The sequence below is a fragment of the Lissotriton vulgaris genome, chromosome 8 (assembly GCF_964263255.1).
Source record: "Lissotriton vulgaris chromosome 8, aLisVul1.2, whole genome shotgun sequence".
Taxonomy (NCBI): Eukaryota; Metazoa; Chordata; class Amphibia; order Caudata; family Salamandridae; genus Lissotriton; species Lissotriton vulgaris.
In genome coordinates, this window is record NC_141696.1 from 424,010,543 (window position 1) to 424,033,232 (window position 22,690).

At 48.0% G+C, this 22,690-nt stretch overlaps 1 protein-coding gene across 5 annotated transcripts in view; it reads right to left on the reverse strand.

Moving 5' to 3' along the window:
* Positions 1 to 22,690, reverse strand: part of HERC2 (HECT and RLD domain containing E3 ubiquitin protein ligase 2) — a 1,676,463-nt gene that overhangs the window by 1,017,268 nt on the left and 636,505 nt on the right. For all 5 annotated transcript variants that reach the window (XM_086934186.1, XM_086934185.1, XM_086934187.1 and 2 more), the window contains exons 41-42: positions 12,135 to 12,331; positions 10,973 to 11,203 (exon numbers count right to left, since the gene is read on the reverse strand). In XM_086934186.1, coding sequence (XP_086790312.1) covers positions 10,973 to 11,203; positions 12,135 to 12,331 — 428 coding nt within the window. The remainder of the gene's footprint in view (positions 1 to 10,972; positions 11,204 to 12,134; positions 12,332 to 22,690) is intronic.

The following is a 22,690-nucleotide window of genomic DNA, read 5'->3' on the forward strand; positions in this document are numbered from 1 at the left end:
CCAGCTACTAAATGTCTCACCAGAGCAGCACATGCGCTGGCTCAGGCAAGACCTAAAAAGGACGGTGAGGAACAACACCATAAGGAGCAGTCCCAGACACTGTAGTACCCAAAGGGAGGAAAAGAAATTAAGAATAAAGAACAAAGAACAAAGCATAACCCTGAGCAGCCACCCTGCCAGAATGCAGACAGTCCCCCCCCCCCCTCCCCCGAGACAAGGAACACATGCAAAATGTCAGGACAACCTGTAGCAGGAGTATAACCCCAACTAAGAAAAACGAAGGGGAACCAGTTCCAAGACAAACAGGGAGCGACAACCCTCTAAGGCAACCCTAGCACAGAGTGTGACAATCCCCCAAAGAAACAAAGAGCAAGACATGGCAAGAGAATCCCAATCTAAAGGTTAGCAGAGGGGCCAGGACCCATAGAAACAAGAGGGAGGAAGGTGAGTGACAAGAGTAAAGGCAAGCCTCAATCCTGAAGCAACCAAGGCAGAGGGGCACAGGAGCACCTATAGACCCATCCTCTATATTACCAAAGAGGAGGAAGGAACAAAAAACAAGACAAACATCCTGTCAAAGAACGAAAAAATGCACTCACAGGAACATAGCCATCCACCAGGAGACGAGTGCAGAAGGCTAAGCCAAAAGGTCCTCGCAGAAGGGGGAGGAAGGGCAGACCGTGAAGGAATCAGCGACTAGAATTGTCTCTACCAGATACACCGTTACCGAAGGTAAGTAACTCATACATCTGATCGAGATTACTAGCCGCAGATTCCTAAATATAGAATAGATACCCTAGCCATAAACATGGGGAAGGAGGGTCTGCGGTAGGACCCCCCCCCCCAGCCTGGACATAACAGAGAGTCGAACAGGGGACTAGTCCAATGGACACGGCGAAGAGCAACGTCCTCCCAGGCAAGGGGGGAAACCCCCAAAAGCAGAACACCACCGACCCTAAGTCACTGAGGCGAAGGAGGAGGAGGAGGAGGAGGAGGAGGTGGAGGAGGAGGAGGAGGGAGCCCTGCAAAGACCCTCTGGATGGCGGAGTCTGCCGGGGCATGGAATAACAGAGTGCCGTCAAATGGAAGATCAAAAAGCCGCTCCTGAATATTTTCAGGGAACACACAGTCCCGAAGCCAAGCATGGCGAACGAGGGCGACCGAGGAAGCCATGGCACGGCCCAGCACCTCCGAGATGAGAGGAGCGGAGAATAAACGCAGCGAACTCCAAAGCATGATGCCGTAAGTCGACTTGAATAGTCTCCTGTGAAGCAGTGGATCCCAAGGACTCAGCCGAGTCCACAAAGAAGAGGTGGCTTTAGCCAACACACACAAGGTGTTAAGGGCCCACATAGCAGCGCTGGTAGAGGCGAACATGTTGCGTCCCCAAGAGTCCAGCAAGCGGGCCTCATGGGACGGTGGAGACAACAGTGGCGACAGGGAGGGAAAAGCAGTCCACAAAAGTGGACTAGAGGCAGAGGGGTGGAGGGAAAGACACGCCGGGTCACGTGGCGCTGGAAGGTGCCGGTGCAGCAGTTGTTGGGGCACCGGATCCCCTCTGGTGGTGCGCCCCCAAGTCCACATCAGGGAAGAAAGGAGCAAACCCTCAAAGGGAAGCAATAGCTCCCCCCCCAGATCCCGGGTGGAGAGCCTCCAAAAGAAGGTCTGCCGGGAAACGAGCAGCCGGGTCACCCATGCGCAGAATACCCACAGCTGTGGACACTGCGTGAGCGAAGGCCGCAACTGCCTCCGTAGGGCCCCGCGGCAGAGAAAGTAGCTCCTCCGTGGGCGACAGCTGTAAACGAAGGCGGCCGTCCCCGAAGCCAAGCGGGGCGGGCTTCGGCCAAATCTGGAAGTTAGAAGGAGGAACCGAAGAGTGTGGGACCTGTTCCTCCTCCGGTGAACCCCGCAGCCACAGGAACGGTGGGGAGCAGCCCTTTGATAACGCTGGTGTCCCCGGTGAGGATGACACCAGCAAGCACCCAACCTCCGGAGAAGACTGAGCGTCCGAAGACGAATCAACGACTCGACGCCTGTCCAGCGCCGTAAAGTCCGTAGACAGAGGCTGACATCATCACCATCCAGTGCCGAAGGAGACGCCTGACAAGACTCCTCCAGGTCACGCAGCGCCGGAGATGGGCCAGAGCCAAAGTGGCCAAGGGGCAGTGCCGGAACAGCACCGACTCGACCTCCGACGAGGCAGCCCGCCTACGTGGAGGGACGAGAGGGACCAGGGGAATGACAAGAAGCCCTCAGCCAGCCTTAGCCCAGAATGTGACGCAGGTGGTCCGCCAACACATGCAGCGCCGACATGGCGATTGAACCTCCGACAAGGCATCCGCCTGCGTGGAGGTACAAGAGGGGCACGGGGGGGGGGGGACTAGGGGTCCCCGTCCAGCCTCGACCCGGAGCGGGACGAGGGGAATCCACTGACCCCTGTGGCGCCGCCTGGGCCAGCAGCAGCCGGCACTGTAGCGGCATCACTCAGCCATAGACAAGGCCACGCCTGTCCAGAGGGCCAAGAGGGACTCGGGGTTACGACCCAAGCCCCGGCGACCTCCCACGACACCACAGGGACTCCCGCGGGAATTGCGCCGAAGGAGAGACCACCGATGGGCTCCACCCCAACGGCACCACATCCTCCAAGCCTGGACCAGAGCCAGTCCGCGCCGGGGCCGGAGCCGCCGGCGACGCAACGGAGGGCCCCGCGCAATGCAAGGGATCTGCTGACGTTCCAGGAGGGGAAGGAGGAGGAGGAGGAGGAGACGCCAGCGAGGCCTGCAAAGCCGACGCATATGCCTTCATCTGGGCTCTCGACGCCCCGTCACGGGAAACGGTGGATAGGGAGACGAAATACAGGGCTGCATCACCCCCGGAGAGCCCATGCCCCCAACAGGCCGGAAACCAGCCGCCGGGGACAAACTGCGACACTTACCCACCAGGAAGCGACGCTCATACGACATCAGTGAGGGATGAGGACGCAGACGACCGCTTCTGAAACCTTCTGCCGAGGCTGAACGAGGGGATGAAGCCGACCTTGAGAGACGCGCCAAGAGCAGTTTCATCCGGCGCTCCCGCCGCAACTTCGGCTTCAACTGTTGGCACGCTTCACAATCAGTGGTGCTGTGATCTTCCCCTAAACACCACATGCAAATGAGGGGAGGGTCCGTTGCCGACATAAGGCGCCCACACGACGTGCAAGTTTTAAAGCCCGAAGGCATTCGCACATTGTTCCACCAAAAGAAATCACAATGATGAAAGAAAAAAGGGCCCTAAACAGGCCCGAACAGGGATCAGATCCGTGTTGCACGCGGAAAAGGAAAAAACTGAAGTAGGCAAGCCGGGGTGGGACTTATGTGACCTCGCTGACGTCACTTACGCGGACGAAGCCTGGGCGGAGTCGTGTGATGCCATCCACCCGGCGCGCAGTGATGCTGTGGTTAAAAGTTTTCCAGATCCAGTCTCACGCCTGGGGATAATTCTACGTTAAGGAATCTGCGGCTAGTTGTCTCTATCAGATACAATGCACATCCTTGGACGAGGTGCCAAGCCTCCTCCCCCAGGATGGGCAGGGTTCACGAAGGAGAAGCTTCAAAGGCCTACCGTATTTGTGAGCCTCTCCAGACCACTTGCTGTACTCAGCAACTGGTCCCCACTGGTTCTACCCCCCACTTTTGGTGGGAGACCCTGGGGGAAAAACAAAATGAGGAAGAGAGGTGTGCCCACCTCTGCCAACTCCACCCCTAGGGCGGGGGAGGCGAGGTGAAGCACAACCTCGAGTCCCCGCCATCTTGAGGATGGGGGGACCCAGCCAACCAGGGACAGGCTACACTGGAGAGTGGCAGAATAGGGAGTGTACCGACCCCAGGGAGGGGACCCATTGGTCCCTGACCTTTACCTACCTGTAACGCCCCTAAATTTAGTATTTAGGGGCACCCTGAACCTTCCTTCCTTAGATCCAGCAACAACAAGAAAAGAAGAAGGACAAGAAGCCGTGCAGAGCAAACAAAAAGATGACGCCCACTGTCTTGGCCCCAGCCCTACAGACCTGTCTTACCTCGAACCTTTTCCTGCGAAACCCCGGCGTGTCCAGCGGCCAGAAACCTCAAAAACCCTGGAGGACCTGCTTGCATTCACTTTCCAAGCGGTTTCTCCCGTGAACACCGGACGTGTTTAAACTGCAGCTTCTGGTGCTAGCCAGGAACTGCGAATCCAGCATGTAGGAGAGTAGGGTCTGCAATCCTATGATCACCCAGATTTTTTGCTTTTGTTTCACTGGTTTACGACTTTCCCTGGCTGTGGGCCTGCCAATCAGACCCACAGCCTAGCTGTTCTCTCACTAAATTGACATGTGTACCTTAGGTGCATTATCCAATTGGGACTGGGCCACCTTATCAGACCCTGTAACTCAGGGCATAGGTGTACCCAGGGCCTACCAGGGGCTGAAGCATGTATTATGCCACCCCTGGATGGCCATCTAAATCTGACACAACTGGCTGCACGACAGCTGGGGCAAGGTGGTGTACTCACCCTTTTGCTTTAGATATAGTATACCTATATCTAACCCTAAAAATGGACACACAGATTCCTATCAGTCACTCCTATGGCAGGCCTTGACAATCCTGAAAGCAGAGTGCTTGGAATCGTGTGAAATGGTGCTCTGGCATGAGCTGAGCCCGTTTGCAGCTTGCGGAACCAAGTCCTAATAGCTGTTCCATGATAACGCATACCATATACTCTTAAGTGCATTATAATCCTCGCGGTTAAATGCTATCTCTGGTATTGCTTTATCAAAACATGTCGAGTAAGTTGTCATACGAATTGGAATACTAACCCCTCGCCAATTCTGGCAACGGGGTTAGCATTCCACCCTTCTAGAGGGACACGACATGTATGTAACTGTGAACCCCGGTTAAAGTTAAACGAAGCCTCAGCTCCACAAAATGGATGCTGCCACCACAGACACAAGTCTGACCTCCTGCTGCTGGGAGCCCTTCCAGCGAGGAGAGCTTGGACAAAGGGTTTCCTGTCAGGGGCGGTGCTAGCACCATCCCAGACATGGTTTTGTGTATCCTGGGTAGGCAGGGCTTTACAGGAAGGTGACTGCGGAGTGGCACCCCGGTGCTCACTACGCATCTGCTGGCTAGAACCAGTTCCAGGGGCACACCAGCCCCTGGCCTGGGGAAAGTCCGGCATGGGAGAGGGGTGTAACCACCCCCCTTCCTGGTCCCACCCCTAGGGCAGGACCTAGTCGCGTACCCACCCCTTTCTTTAGGATAAAGGCAGGAGCGGGGACCCTTCCAAATTAGATCATCTTTGAATCAAGAAGCGACTTTCTACAAAAGGACTTTAAGACTCTTCTCAAGATTTCTCCCTTGTGACTAAGGAGTAGTCACCCTGCATCCGCAGGCACCATCTAAGAACTCTGCGGTTTGCTGCACGTCCTTCCTCAGGAATCCGACCGACCAGCACGACGAGACCCGGCTTCCCTGGCACCTCTGACCTCTACCTACCTCTACAGCCAAGCTGAGAACCGTAGGTGCGACGAGACCTCGAGGGACCGGCCATCATCAGAACTGCACGAATTTTATCCAGCACGACCGCCGAGGGATCCTCTGGTGAGTGCTTTGGGGTCCCAGAAGCCCCGACCCTGTGCAGCTCCAGCACCGAAGTCCAGCCTCCCAGCATCTCCACGATCTGTGTGGGGCCCTTCTGCTTTTTGCTGCTCACCGCGTTGTTTGGCTACTAGCCTGCTGGCTTGTGGCCTTCTTAACGACGCCCGACGACATCACTGCTGCTTGGTTTGGTTGCTCCAGACTGGCCCTTGCTCCCTTCCAAAAGAGGAGCACCCCGGACCCTCCTGGTCCACTCCAGACGCCATTTTGAGTCCACCGCGTGGGCTTGAATTTGCCAAGACTTGTTGCCCCAATCCTGGGTCCAGCGACGTCGACAGCTTCATCCATCGTGGGACAGCTCGCAGCTCCTTCCTGGTCGCCGACAACGCCTCCTGGTCCGTGAGATCTGCAGAGCACTGCGTCGCCCACTCACCTAGTCGAGGTGACTATCATCCGGTGCCCTCCTGGTGCCACCTGACTACTGGCTAGTAGTCACGAACTTGGTCCCCTCTGCTTTCAGGTGTCATCCATCTTCGATCCAGGCTTGGATCACTCGAACTCTCTTCACTGGTCGCCTGCCAGCAACTTCTTTCTTCAGGCTCCTGGTTCGTCTACGAGGATTCCCGAAGTCTTTTGAGACATATGCAGCTGCAGCCCCTGGGCTAGGTAAACTCGGCATTTCGGTGCCCTAGCATAGCCTCACTATCCAAGGGTCAGGATCCACTGTCGTTTTCGATCTACCTTATCGGGTTCGCCCGAGAACACTAACTTTGTGAAATCTAGCTACCATAGCCTTTGTCCCGCATCCCGCGTGAGAGTGCACACTCTGCACCCGAGTCCCCTAGGCCTCCTACTAGTAATCTGAAGGTTCAGTTACGTAGTCCTAGCGATTCCAAAGCCTATTAGTATAGTACTTACCTGCTAGTAATTTCGCATTCCACTTTTGTAGTATATGGTTTTCCGTGCCCCTCGGGCGTTTGTGTAAATTGTGCAACTTGAAGTATTTTCATAAGAGTTTTGTTGTGTGCTTAGTACCCTGTCCTCATAGAGTACAGGGCTGTTGTGATTCTAATAAATACACTGTTTATTTTCATAACACTTGTGTGGTGTCCTTTCACTTGGTGTTCAAGGGGTATATGTGATGGTATAACAGCTGGCTTAACACGCCCTCTAGAGGTTAGCCCGAAGACTGCTCGTATCCACGCTACTAGGATAGCTGGTCTAAGGTTGACTTACAACCAATCACCATAAGGGTCATTTGGACTGATGCATAGTGATCACTAGAATAGTGAGCACTGCATATCAGGCCAACTTCTCACACAGCACACTCTGCACCCGCCGAGCCCGGCCCTTGTTTGAGTGAATAAACACCATGAGGAGGTCCCCCGGTGATCCTGACCTGAGATCCGGCGACCCCGACCTGAGATCCGGTGACCCCGACCTGAGATCCGGCGACCCCGACCTGAGATCCGGCGACCCCGACCTGAGATCCGGCGACCCCGACCTGAGATCCGGCGACCCCGACCTGAGATCCGGCGACCCCGACCTGAGATCCGGCGACCCCGACCTGAGATCCGGCGACCCCGACCTGAGATCCGGCGACCCCGACCTGAGATCCGGCGACCCCTGACCTGCCTCAAGCCTCCAGACGACGTCTGCAGCCTCAATCCACAGGACCCCCCACCGCGACCAGAGAGGGGAAGAAAATCCGACGTCCAAAGGCACCCCAGGACAGACGCCCCATGGCATTGTATGCCCAACCCAGCGGTGCCTAACCAACCCTCTACATCCCAACTTACCCCTCGAAGTGGTGGTCACTCCTGAAAGATCCTCGTTCCCAAGCCTGCAGTGTTTCTTTGTCCCGGAGATTCTCCATTAAAATCAACAGGGCACCCGACCTCAAAACAGCACCCTGCATCCGGCTGTCCTAGCGCCGCTGAGGGTGCCCTTTGGTGCTAACTGGGTCCCCAACTTGCCCTGAGCTTAACAATAGGAGCTTTTCTCCCACAACTCTGTGGCCTGCTTGCCAGCCGCCACCAACCGGAGTACCCCTATCCCCATAGGATAACATTGGGCCTCAACACTCTGCACCCGGCCGCCCAAGTGCCGCTGAAGGTGCAACAACAGTGCATAACTGACCCTGGGAGAACCCAGAGTCTAACCCCAGAACAGTAACTCAAAAGTCCGATTACTTACCTTGAATCCGATAACTCATTTATCCTCATAGGATAACATTGACACTTTTTCTTCCAAAAACTTTTTAAGTGTCGACTTTTGAAAACTACAAATATTCCTTAAAAATCAGCCGAATAACCAAAACGCATTTTCTCAACTGTTTTCAGGAAATGTCCTAGTGCTGAATCTAGGATCCAGCACCGAGTAAGAAAAAGTAACGATAACCTAACTTACCTGCTAAGTGAATTTGCACCCATAGGATAACATTGGTGATTCTATGTGAAAAAGGTTTTAAGTGTCAACTTTTGAAAATGCAATAATATTCCTTAAAAATCATACATTTAACCAAAAAGCATTTACTCACCTGTTTTCAGGAAATGTCCCAGGGCTGAATCTAGGATCCAGCCTGTGTTAACAAAAGTAATCTAAAAAGTAATTAACTGCATTTTACTTAAAAAGCCCATTCAATTAAATGTAACATACCTGTAATGTGTTGCAAACTGATTTCTTAAAACTGTAACCAAAACCAGCACAAGTTACACTGCTATTTTGAACTGTGTTCCTACAAGTAATTTACTACAGAAAAAATATTTTTATGCTTACCTGCACCAGGCTTCCTTGGTTCTATAAATAAAACAACAGTATATTTTTTATACATACAAATTGGCCGAGAGTTCAGTTCTTGAGTGTGTGAGACAATTTGCTGACATGAGTGTGTACATCAAATGCTTTACACTGCCCTCTGATACTGCCTTACAGCTCGACCAAGCTACCACTGTAGCCTCTGCCAATTCTCTGGAGACCATTAGACTCTATACACACTGTACCTCACTTTGGTGCAGTACATATAACGCCAGTTTCTTACACTTATGACTCGTAAAGTTACGAGTGTGAAGTCTCCGCACTCGTGGCAGAATCTCCACACTGAGCACTGCAGTGCAGAGATTCCGCCCCGAGAGCAGAGACTCCACCTTGAGTGCAGACCCAGCCCACCCCATGTGCAGAGACTCGGCCCTAGTGTCCTTTGTACACCCAGCCCGCCCCATGTGCAGAGACTCCGCCCAAGTGTCCTTTGTACAATTACAAACATAAAGGGCCTGATTCACAGATTGACTTACAACTCAAAGTTACGAGCGTGGAGTCTCCGCACTCATGGCAGAATCCCTGCATTGACCATTGCAGTGCGGAGAATCCACTGAGTGGAGAGGCTTCGCCCTGAGAACAGAGGCTCCGCCCGAGTACAGAGACTACACCCAACCCACGGGCAGAGACTCCGCTCACCCCAAAGTGCAGAGACTCCGACTAAGTGTCTTTTGTACAATTACAAATATAAAGGGCCTGATTCACAAAGGGACTTACGACTGGTAAAGTTACGAGTGTGGAGACTCCGCACTTGTGGCAGAATCTCCGCACTGAGCACTGCAGTTTGGAGATTCAACAATGAAAGCAGAGATTCCGCCCACCCTGAGTGCAGAGACCCCGCCCAAGTGTCCTTTGTACAATTACGAATATAGAGGACCTGTTTCACAAAGGAACTTAAGACGACTCGCAAAATTACGAGTGAGTACTGCATTGCAGATTCTCCGCCCAAGTGCAGAGACTCCGCCTGGAGTGCAAAGCCCATAGAGTATTCCAACCACCTACACTGAAACGGCAAGTTGAATAGACAAAGTTTAGTAAGAGTGTGTGTTGGCGTGTGTGTGAGATTAATACATTCTGATATCTGTTTCATATTCTGTTTCTGTGTAGGGACTAGGGACTGAGAGTAGAAAAACGACTGTGCCCCTGCACTTAAACATTTTAGTGATAACAGGTAGTGACTGTAATATTAGTATCTTTTACTTAGCAAATACTGATTTTAGACAAATCTAAACATGTAGTCAATCTCCGAGAATAAGTTCATAATCATGGGTATGGGTAATATAGGTAGAAACACAGTTTGTTCTTAGTGTGGGCACTTCTGTTTATTGTTCCATTTCAATAGCCAACACATGTTTCATCGCAGGGAACAAGCTGCGAATCTTCAGGGCTGGATAAAAACATAAAATACATTTTTTGGGAACATGTTCTTTTTATAAACACATTTAGGTAGTGACTTGATGATGTCAACCCAATGTGACAAAAGCATGCCATTTTATAACGAATGAGTCTTTCACCTCACCACTTCACCCATGGATCCGGCCAGTGTTCTCTTTTTTTATGACCATTAGACATATCTCTTACCCACAGATATCACTACTTTAGTTGATCTAACAATGTACAAAGTCACATAAAATGGCATGCTTTTGTCACATTGGGTTGACATCATCAAGTCACTACCTAAATGTGTTTATAAAAAGAACATGTTCCCAAAAAATGTATTGTCACTACCTGTTATCACTAAAATGTTTAAGTGCAGGGGCACAGTCGTTTTTCTAATATAAGTTGATCAGCCTTCTGGTCCATTTTTTGAGCGGTTTAGAGGTACTACCGCTCGCCTCATTGCCTAAACTGGTCACATATTCAGAACAGTACTTTGCGGTCACTGAGGAAGTGCGCCCACCAAAATCTGGAAAACAAAAGACCTCTTAGCTGTTTCTAATAGGGACTGAGAGTACTTTATTCTTTATGAACAAGAGGTCCAATCACATTACTGTCAACTGTGTTGTGCTCTCCGTTTTTAGTATATTTTGCCCAATGTCCAAAACATACTGGGGTCATACCTCTTCACTCAATGAAAATACATGGGCAAATAGTGAGCAGCCCTGCCCTATGTGCTTACAGGTCAGTTGAAAATTACAATTACCTAATTGCACACAACTTATTCTGTAATACAGACATAACCGGGTTTTAAGAACAGTCCAGAAACTCATGTTTTTCGGAATAAATATATTGGCATAAGCAAAACTGCATATGCTGCTGTTTAGTTAAGACATGCAACAAACAACAAAAGGAAGTTATCATAACCTCCATAATAAGTGCAAATGTAGAACATTTTTACTAGAGAAGCATTTTTAAGTAATACACTAAAACGATTTTCAGAATGATCCCAATACATTTATAAGCCATCCAATTCATGATGGATCATTATCATTTATCAAAAGCTAGCAATGATAACACCATATTAATAGTAGAGAGGCTTCCCTCCTCCCAGCAATATAAATCTGTTCAGGTTTCAAACGGATGGAAAGGGAGCCACTTACTGGTTTCAGCTGACTTAGGAGGCACACTCTACATACTCGCATCTCCTGGAACTGGACAGTGATTTTTCCTTTTGGAGTAATGCGGGTCACTGTTCCTTCCCCAAATTCTTCATGTACTACTTGGCCACCCAATCGCAGGCGGCTGTCTATTCCACCAATCACTGCCAGCACAGCCATGAGACTGCCTACTTCAGGGTTTTCGGAATCAGGAAAAAAGTCATCCAACACAGCCTAATTAACAAAAGACAGAGTACAAAATGCTGAAATAGTGAAGGTATGATGTAAGATATAAAATCAGCGTGTGCTAGATTAATTTACTAGTTTTAGGGAAAGTACAAGTTACGAAATGCATATTAAAATCATCACGATATCTGTACCATGTCTGCAGACCAGGGTAGGTCTTGAAGGATGAAATCAGTGCACTGAAATATATTCAACACCAAAGAAAACATGCAGATATTCATTGATATTTATCACCATGTCTACACCATATACTACATCAGCCGGATCATTTCTAGGGATAGCAAGAGGTATAAATACCCAACTCAGTGGTACGCAATTTATCAACCTTGAAAGGGAGTGAGGCTGAGAGGACCCTATCGTATTATAACTTGTGACCCAAACATTAACAGAGCTTTTGCAGTAGAATCACTATTTCATAAAGCTATCTCACTGGCATGTGAATGAGTGGTATCAAAAACCCTAAATGTAAAAGTTAGGTGCCATACACAGATAGATGCTAAACTCAAAATATTTTAGAGAGGATCCTTCTCATGTTAGATGTGTATTTTGATCAAGAAATCCTAAAATAGATATTTTTATGTTAGTAGTTATTAATGTTTTTTTATAGCACCAATGACTATACTCTCCAAATCACACCCAGGAGGCATAGATTTTATCTTACCTTAAAAAGTTTTCAATGCTCAACAGCCTCAACTATCATTGGTAATGTATACTGGGCTGTGAATAGTGAGACATGAATTTACATATATGGGGAAAGACATATTTACGGTGTCCATGATTCTTTGTTACTGTGCTGTAATGACATGGGTGCCATTTTATGACTCGCAACACTTAATTATATTTACTGAAAAATTAGCATGTCATATAATGTAGCCATACAAAGCATGTCAAAAAGGAGGTGATATTTGCAATACTTTACCCCTTCCAATGATTTCCTTGTAAACATATGAGTGACAGAGTTCAGCTGTGAGTTTATGTATTTGTTAATTAGTCCATTCCACTGGCCAAGCGAATGAAGCGTCCTTAATAGAGCCACAATCTCCTCTGCCAATGTACTACTGTGGGTCGCAGTGAGTGATGCCTGTGGCCTGGTTTTCCTTCTCCTTAGTGTGGATTCTAAAAATAAAAAAGGGGGAAATCACAGCCCTTCACATTTATGGTCATAGCTAGCCCATTCCAAATGTTCACCTTATAAAATTAACAACATCGAAAGCAGAAAACATTTAAATGCAACACGTCATTACAGACAAATCATTCCAAACCATAAAATATACCAACATTTTGTGTTTTAAGGCTTGTGGCAGATATCCGAGGGAAAACGTGATACTTTATTAGAAAATAATGATAAATTACTTACTTGCAATTGATCAATCAAAAGCTTTATACTGCCTCTATTTCAACCTTTTGATTAGGATATGCTGCTATAAGTATAGTTGCCAGATCTAAGACTCACACATGATGCTGCCAGAGTGATATCATAATGCCACCATGCAGGTGGATCAATCTGTCATATTGGATCTCTCTTCTTGGGGTCACTTCATTACCAGAAAAATACAAGGACATCACAATTCACGCTAGCTTCGATATTAGAGGCAAATCTGTGAGGAACTACTGCCCAGAGGGGAGGTAAACTATTTAGAGGGAACGACTGTCAGTGTACTTTACAGTCTAGACCTTGTGTAATATATGGCAAGGGGTGGGTGAAGACATACTGGAAAACGCAGCAAGCTGCAACAGAATATTTGTGTATTAGCTTTACAGTTGCGAAACTGTAGCTATGTTCTAGTACATTGTACATCCAAATAAAGTAGACATTTTACAAACAAAACCAAAACGCTCCAGAGCATTTAAATGCATCAGCTACAACAAAGTACTACCAGAATGTAATTTTCAGAGACTTAAATCTACTTTTTTAAACAAAAAGCTGAGCTAAAATTCATCACCTTCATTTTAGGCTAAAGCAAAGACAACAAAAGATTAGGGCAGTAAGCCCATTATTTCTGCCATGTTTGACAGGGCATTTGAACTTGGAGGATTATTACCTTGTGCTTTTAAATAAAAGGCTCCTGGGCAGTGTGAGATCACATAAAAGACAGGATGACTCTTATTAAAAGGGGAGTATACCTGTCTTAGTTTCCATGCTGGTGACCCACAGCCAAAAGCCGAATGGATTGCAGTTTCAGTACTGGTGAAGGTTGAGAACCAAGGCAAAAGGGATAGGTAGTAGAGTAAAAGTAACAGTAGCTGAGAATGATGTAGATTGAAAAGGGCAAAATGACGAGGCAGGCAGCTGACGAGAGAAAAAGAAGGAGACGACGGGCAAACTGCGCTTTCCCAGTAATAAGGGAGGAAAAGCAAACGAATGCACAGAAAAACAGTACAAAAAGGGCCAAAGGTCATGCAATTAACTTGCTGTACACGATGTCAAACATAAAAAATGGCACATACAACAGATCTGTCCAAATAATAAATGTACATCATCGTTCAGTATAAACTTAATATTCAGAATCTGGTGAGGGTATCCATGTAGGCCATCAGAATATGTATTTCGTTTAAAAAAAGGTAGACTATGCCTCTGTAATGAAAAAGAGCTAAATGCCATCACCTGCTGAAAGACTTGCAAAAAGGATTTCCAAGTACAGTAGACCAAAAATGAGTGAGGTTCTAAAGTACCTAGATCACAGGAAGAAAATACAAAAACCTCATAACTGCTATGATCTAGAACCATAAGTAAGCCCAATCCATTGCTAATTCTGTAGTTAATTTGCCGTAGAACTCTATAATGCATATTTCATCACTACTTGGTTAGCACCAGAACAGTCCTTTGAAAATCAATATGTAGGAGTGTCTGTAGTTAGATCCCGACATCCTGGATATCCATCATATAATTCTTTTGGATTTGAAAACAGTTCTCCTTACAGACTGCCAGTCCTTCCTGTGAAAAATAAACAGGATTTATCTGAATCTATGGAGGACCAAGCACTCCTGCTTGGCACTCATTTACAGCTGTGCAAATAGAAAAAGGAACGCAACCATGTCTTGAAAATCAGCATCAGTTATGCAGACCGAAACAAAAATCATAATAAGCCATCCAAGTAAGTGGGTCAAAAGGAATGGAGTTCCACCAGGGAGTCCAGCAGAACAGAGCTGGCAAAGTGACCTGGTTAGCAAACCTGCGAACTGATGCAGTAATACCAGGTTAAAGTATGGACAGATGTCCATGACTGCTTGGCAGAAGTCCAAAAGAGGAATACTTGGAGGCAGAGTTGCAGTGGCGAAACGTAGGTGGAATGGGGCTGAAGGCCCACAGGAGGACCCCTTTGAGTCAAGGCATAACACTGTTTTTATGGATATCAATAAATTTATCGATAAAAATGAACTATTGTTAATCATAAAATCACCCGTCCTGAACTCCACATCTACCTCGACACACAAGTATGTAGTCAGGCAGGTCCTAGGAACTAGGCCCAGAATTCCTGATTGATGGGTCACAGGTGAGAGGGTGCATAGCTGGCCGGTAAACACAAAGGAAGGAAACTCTTGATCAATCCAACAAATAGGCACAGCGACATCACAATGGTTAGGGGGAAATTGCTCCTAATAAAGCACACTTGGCCTAAGGGTGTAGGCATAAAGTCAGATGCCACATGAGTTAGGAACACAGTCAATCAGAACCAAGCACACGCTCCCCCTACCGGACATTTGCACACTTCACCACTGGCAACACTGTGTCCATGCAAGGTCGAGACCCACCAGTAGTAACCGTTTGACCATTAATTTATGACTGAGGCAGCAACCTACATTCCTCACCATATATGGTATGCCAGTTAATTTATGGCTTTATGTAAAACTGTATACAAGACCAACACAAACCCAAAGTAAATTGAGACAGTCCTCAGACCTCGAGCCTGTAACTGTTCTCCCGGCCAAATAGTTTAACTAAACAAACAATTCCTGTTTTGCCAATTGCCTCTTGTCTTCTGTTTTTTCTAAAGGATTCGAACCTGACCAACAACACAGTTTTGATCATAAACATTGTAGTCCTCATCAATAATTTCAATAAAGAGGCTAATGGCATGTCCTGGGTACAATGGGTGTAGCCTTTCCTTCTCTTTAGATGGCTGCATGAGGAAAAGAACACTGGGAACACGACAGACGTCCCCCCATGTTGAAAGGTGACACCACAGTCAGAAGAAAGGATGCAGATGCCTTAAGTTCCATTCTGCAGCTTATTGAGGCAACTCGTAGAAGCGATGCAAATTGGAAAGCCTCGGAGCACAACTATAGAGAGGTTTGAACGGACTGTACACCAAAAACATTAAGACCAAATTAAGGTCCCACAACAGCAAAATGGAGAACAGTGGAATATATGTGAAAGACCTTTTAAGAAACTCATCACAATGGATGAATTGAATAATTAGGGTGGATCAGTCAAACTTGGAGAGGCCCAAGGAGCGATAATCAACCTTCAACACTGCCCACAACAAAGCCAGGCTAGGTAAAGGACAATATAAACAAAAGAACATTAGACAGTTAGGCCTGTATCAACCTACTTCTATTCTCACAATGTGACAAATTGTGCCCAATTGCCAGAATGTAAAGACGTGGTGGAGTGGCTTTAAGCAGCTTGAATAACATTTGTCGAAAGGGGTGGAAGGTCGAAACTTCTCAGTAGGTGCAACTCTCTGTCAATGCAAGAAGGTATAACTTGTGGAAGTACGGATGTAGTACATTCCCCAGCTGCTTGGACGGAGGAAGCTGAAGTTAAGAGCATAAGCTCAGAGTTAACAGTTGAGTGTCAGACCCTCCAAAACCACTCAGGTGTTATCAGAATGAGCTGGGCTCAGCTCAGCCTCACTTGACAAACAAGCATTTGCAATACAATAGGTCTCACATTTGTGAGAGTTTAAGCTATTGGCATTGTAAACTACAATGTCTTTTATTTATGTTTTAAAAAACCAACACGTAAATAAAAGGCATTGTCATTTACAATGCCAACAGCTAAAACTCTCGCAAATGCGAGACCTATTGCATTGCAAATGCTTGTTTAAAGCTGTGTGTGAACAAAGGGGAAGCCATGGGCCTCCCACGGCTCAGAGATTACAATGCAATAAGGATAGATCGTTAGGGCATGCAAATGAGCTCCGTGTCGCAGGGGGAGAGGTCGCGGCACGAGGATTCTTGATTCACGCGTTCACACTCTGCGACTCTGGGCAATAGCTTGCTTAATCTCCACAACGGCCCCTCGCGGCTGGATGCCTGGCTTTCACCTTGCGGATACCCTGCCGGGGTTATCTCACAGGGGAATACCAGGACGGGTTCCCTAAGCAAGCGCTTAGAAACCGCTTGGTGATTTGCGCTATATAAATTCCTGTACATTTACATTAAGGATGTTTGTGTAAGGCGCTCATATGACAGCCGGGGAACAAAAATGAAAACAACACCTTACATCAGCGTGGTTCTTGGACTCCACTGCCAGCAGCCTAAGGAGGCGTGCAGGGAAGTGCGACAGACTAGGGCTGCGCAGTGTGCAGACTGGGGATGTCAAGCAACCAAATAGAGAGATACTAACCGGTGCACTGCTCCAACCTTGGCATTCCACTGACCCCGTCCCCCAAAAGCCTGCAGTGAGACTCGAGAAGCCGGAGGCATTACCGCCTTGCGTGCTTGAGGCGCTTCAAGGCTCCCCTTTCATTTGTTTCACAGAGAATCGTCACAGTTCACGCGCCAGTCATGAGGTTTCACTGACAAGAGCTCAGAAAGCACACATTATAGACTTGAAAGAGCAGTAGTGGGCCTTGGGTGCCCCAGTAACAAACAACTTAACACAATGGACCTGTGTGGAGCCCAAACAGCAGCGTGACAACGCATAGGTTTCAAAAAGTTAGGAGAAATGAATCTGGAACGCTCCTTTCCATAATAAGAGGGCACGTGGAGTGGCTGTATTCACTTCCAAGAGGCAATGCCGAGAGTGCAGTCGCAGCAGATCCCCAGACATTGCCTACAGTCGCCGCATATTCAACCTATTCAAGAAACCTTACTCGGAACGAACTTCTTCATGCAATCACGAAGTAATACGTGTGCGCGCACCCACTCGCCAGACTGCGCACACGTGCATGCAATCTCCAAACTGTCGACTTGATCGTATAATCTCAGAGCCCACCGCAGGTTAAGGTCACCGACCCCGTGCAATCCATCCTCTTACAAAAAAAAACACCTGAAGCAGATCACCTTTCTTCAGAGAACAATGTTGGGAAGTTTTGTGACACTCAGTTCAGCCTGAACGGGAGCCGTGTTTACTAAAGAAAACAGGGCGCGCGCCTCCTGCTGTGGTCTGAGATGACACAGTGGGCAATATGGCTCTTAAAGAAGCTGTTCAATGCCAAATTCCACTGCATTGCTATCCCTCCTACAGGATCTCATAGGTCAGGGGAAATCGGTTCTGAAAGGATGTGGACTGTTTTTCCTCTTTATTTTTATGTATTTTGGTTATCCACTTTAGGACCAAAAACTACCTCAGCTGTAAGTAGGGTGGCACCATTTTCACATTATATAGCCACACCTCCTTTTGGGATAAATGTGGCTTGTATTCACTGAAGCAGCCGAGGGCGTCTTACAAGAGGAGAAACCAAAACAGGAAAAGGCTGTGCATGGGAGTCTGTTGCCAGCCTTTGATTTTGTTTACTTCTTTGTGGACTTAGCAGTTAAAACCAAGGCCCTTATTCAAAGATATTTTTCTACTGATCCCAAATTAGAGAAAGTCTAAAACTAGAAAAGCTACTGAAATAAGATCAAGTGAGTTGCCTACGTATAATGAGCAAAATTTAAACCCATCAGTGAAACCCATACACAAGCGAACTGCACCGCACACTTCCTCCTATAGAGGAAGGGGTTAAATAGGCTACCCCTCACTCCATGCTGCTCGAGCCCTCGCGGCGAAGGGAACAGCATCGCGGCACAACAGCAAGCAAACAAGCCTGCGGAGTGGTGTGCGCGCCACAGCGAGACCTCTGGTTTCAATTATCACGCCTGTGTCTGGGCACGATAATTGAAACAACATGGCGGGTGTGCGGGTAACCTACACCATTAGGCCATGGGCAGAGCAATGCGCCCGCATTTGGCCAGTTGCGTGCTGTCTTTGTTAAAAAGACGCACACAAAGGCCAATAGCTTGGGGCAAAAGTAAAAGCACACACGCAGAGCGTGCGAGCATCTGAAGCGATTTCTGAAAGCCCCTACATGAGTCTTCGCCAGAACAGCACATTTGCGTTGTTACAGGCTCGACTTTAAAAGGTCTATAAATCATTGCAAGAAAGTAGGTTTCTGTTGCAGTAACCCCCCCAACCACTTTTTGCCAGACTACTGATGCACTTTTAGTGTGCCCTGGGTCCCTGCCAATCAGGTTCCCAGGGCCTGTGTTCTTTCCCCAAAACTAAACCCAATTGGCATTTCTGGCCACAGGTCAACCCCTGGTAAATGGTACCACAGGTACCCAGGGCACTATGACCAGAGAAGGCCTCCAAGGGCTGCAGCACGTATTGTGCCACCCTTAGAGGTCCTGTACCACTACACTCACACACTGCATTTGCAGACTGCGTGTTTTGGTGCAGAACAAAGTGAAGAGTCGACATGGCACACATCCCTGTGTGCCATGCCTACAACCCACTGCCCTGGCTTAGATCAGTCACCCCTCTAGTTGGGTGCACTATACCAGTGTGAGTGTACAGGTGCATGATCCCTGTACCCCTACAGTGTCTAAGTCCATTCTTAGACATTGTAAGTGCAGTGCTGCTATTAAGAGTTGATGGTGCTGGGAGTTTGTCAGTATGAACTCCACAGCACCATAATGGCTACACTGAAAACTGAGAAGTTTGGTACCAAACGTCTCAGCACATTAAACCCACACTGATGCCAGTGTGGGATTTAATGAAAAATGCACACAGAGGGCATCTCAGAGATGCCCCCTGAAAACTAACCCATCTCTACCGATTGGCTGCTTTGGCTGCCATCAACAGACATGTTTCTGGACCCCTGGGTAGAGAGCCTGCTGGTCTCGGTGGCCAGAAACAATGCACAACCTGGGACGAGGTGCCAAGCCTCCTCCCCCAGGAGGGCAGGGGTCACGAAGGGAAAGCTTCAAAGTCTTGCCGCCTTTGTGAGCTTCCCCAGGCCACTTGCTGCTTTCAGCAACTGGTCTCCACTGGTTCTGCCCCCCACTTTGGGAGGGAGAACCGGCAGGAAAAACATGTGAGGGAGAGAGGTGTGCCCACCTCTGCCAACTCCTCCCCTCAGGTGGTGGAGGAGAGGTGAAGCACAACTCTGAGATCCACCATCTTGAGGATGGGGGTACCCAACCAACCAGGGACAGGCTCCTGCCCCCCTCCCACTGGGAAGGGACTAATTGGTTCCTGCCCTTTACCTACCTGTAACGCCCATAAATCTATTATTTAGGGGGCACCCTGAACTTTGCTTCTTCAGATCCAGAAACGACAAAAAGAAAAGAAGAAGGACCGAACAGCCGTCCAGCCAGCTAACAAGAGGAAGACGCCCACTGATTTGGCCCCAGCCTACAGACCTGTCTCTCCTCGAACCTGCTCCTGCCAAATTCTGGTGTGTCCTGCAGCCAGCAACCTAACTTCCCAACTTACCTCTCGAAGTGGTTGCACCCAGAAGTCCTTCGTCTCCCTGCCTGCAGTGCTTTTGCAAACAGGAGGTTCTCCATTAACCCGTTCGGTGCTCATGACGAGCTCAGCCCGTCATGGCATATACCTCTCAGGTGCTCATGACAGCTGAGCTCGTCTTGACCACACCCATTTTTATTGTGGCCTAGCACAGGAGAGGAATAAGACCAGCAGCGATGTCGTTAAAACAGAGCACCACACCTCGAAATAGCACCCTGCACCCGGCCGCCCCAGTGCCGCTGAGGGTGCACCTTTGGCGCTACTTTGTTTCTCTATTTCCCCTGACCTAAACCCTAGGAGCTTTGCTCCCACAACCCAGTGGCCTGCTTGCCAGCAGCCACCTACCGGAGGCACCCTACCCTCCATTGGATAGCATTGGGCCTAGACACTCTGCACTGGCCACCCTAGTGCCGCTGAGGGTGCAACTAGAGTGCATCACTGACCCTGGGGGACCCTTTAGTCTAACCCAGAACCTTAACTCCCACAGTCGATAACTTACCTGTGGACCGATAACCTGTTTTTCATCCATAGGATAACATAGAAACTTATTGGGAGAAAATTGTCAAAGTGTGGAGTTTGAAAATCTAAAAATATTCTTTAAAAATAGTACGAATAACCAAAACACATTCACTTACCTGTTTGCAGGAGATGTCCCAGTGCTGAATCTAGGTATCCAGCAGAAAGTAAAGTGAAAAGTAACTTACCTGTACTTTACTGAAAAAGCCTATTCATTTCAATGTACTGTATCTGCTAAGTATTGCAAACTACAGCATCCGCAGTAAATCAAACAAAGCACAATCCCTAATGCATTTTCAAACTGTTCTACATTCAACAACTTAATACTGTAAAGTATTTAATGCTTACCTGTGCCAGGCTTGCTCGGTTCTAAAAATAAAACAACAGTATATTTTTTATAGAAAAACAATTGGCCTAGAGTTCAGTTCTTGAGTGTGTTAATTGATTTGTTGACTGAGTGTGTGCATCAACTGCTTAACACTGTCCTCTGATACTGCCTTACTGCTCGACCTCTCTACCACAAATAGAGAGTAAGGTTCTATCTAACTTTAACCTCTGCCTACCTCTTATATCACCTGGACTCTATACACACTATACCTAATTTTAGTGTATATAGAGCCAGTTTCCTACACTAGTGCAGCAGCAGTCTTGGCTAGGTGGAATGAGTTCTCAATCCTTCAGGTGGCTGCTTTTTATCTAGCGCATAGCAGATTTCTATGCACAGGTCTATCTACTCTAAGATAGTTTTTCTGCACTGCCTAGCCATTGTTTGCTCCTTAGGTGACCACAAATAGGTGATTGTCCATCCGATTGTTCTTGGTAAGATCAATGAAGAAACTGAGGGCTGTCTTGGGGTCGAAGCGATGGAGTCTTGAGGGATGGGGCAGGCAATGAAACGTCAGAAGGGCGATAGCCTGCTTGGAAAGGTGTTGCTACCTTAAGCAGAAATGCAGCTGGGGTTCTCAACACCAGTTTATCAGGAAGGAATGTTGTGTAAGGCAGCTGGACCAGGCAACCCTGCAGCTCATTTGTGTGACGAGCTGATATTAACACAACCAGAAATACAGTTTTCAGGGTCAAGAGCCATAATGGACAGATGTGCATTGGCTCAAATGGGGTACATATAGGAAAAGTGAGAACCAAATTCAAGTCCCACTTCGGCATCACAAAAGGGTTTGGCAAAAACATATGAAATCTCGTCACAAGAGGTGATTAAAGAAAGAAGGCTGTTCCAGCAATTTCAAAAAAGCTGAAGGAGCCAACAAACAGCCAATTACGTCCAAAGCAAGTCACTGCTGAGCTAACAACAAAACAAACTTCAGACAGCTTAGCTTGTAGTGCGTCAATCTGACGATGGCAACCCAAGCCACGAACCTATCTCAGCGCCCGGCATAGACTTATTTTGTAGGTGGGTGAATGGTTGCTAGAATCCCACTAACAACTTTGGAAGGAAGACTGAAGGAAAATAGATGCCACTGCTCGATTTTCAAGCATGGTGTTGCAGCCCTGCAGATGCCGGAGTGCAGGACCCTTCAATGTTGTTGCAACAGTAGATCCTCCTGAAGCATCAGCTGGATAAGAAGACTGATGCTCATGTACAAAAGTTATGGACACCACACTCTTGGCCCAAATCAGAGCAACGAGGATGTCTTGGGCCTGGTCAGTCTTGATCTTCTTCAGATCTCGAACCAGGAGGGGTAGAAGCAGGAATGCATACAGGAGTCTCAAGCTCAACTGTGGGCAGAAACATCTCCAAGAGAGCTTTCTTGAGAACTCTAGCGTGCAAAAAATGCTGCAATTGCGCATTCTAGGCAATGGCGAAAAGATCAAGCCAGGGTTCTCCTCATTGCTGGCACTCTGCCTCCAAAGGTAACTGCCATTTGATAGGCATTGGCAGCAGAGTTCATCCGCCCTGGCTTTTAAAGATCTTGCCAAGTGGTTCCTAAACAGGGAAATGCACTGGAGAGTCAGCCACTTACAGAGGCGCATGGCCTACTGGCCCAGGACCCAAGACGCCACTCTGTCCTGCCTAACACAGTACTCCATGGCAGTGGTGTTGTCCGTGAGACCTTGATTCAGCCTCTGAATGGCCCACATCTCCAACAGAGTGACATGGAGATGGTTTTCGACTAGAGACTAGAGTATTCTGATCTCCATCTCTCGCAGATGATCCCCAAAAAGAAGAAATGACACAGTCACTAATGTCAACTCTGGGAGGGAAACGGTTTGCTTCTGGTCTGGTTGTAATCCCCCTAAAAAACCATGATGCATCAGTCACT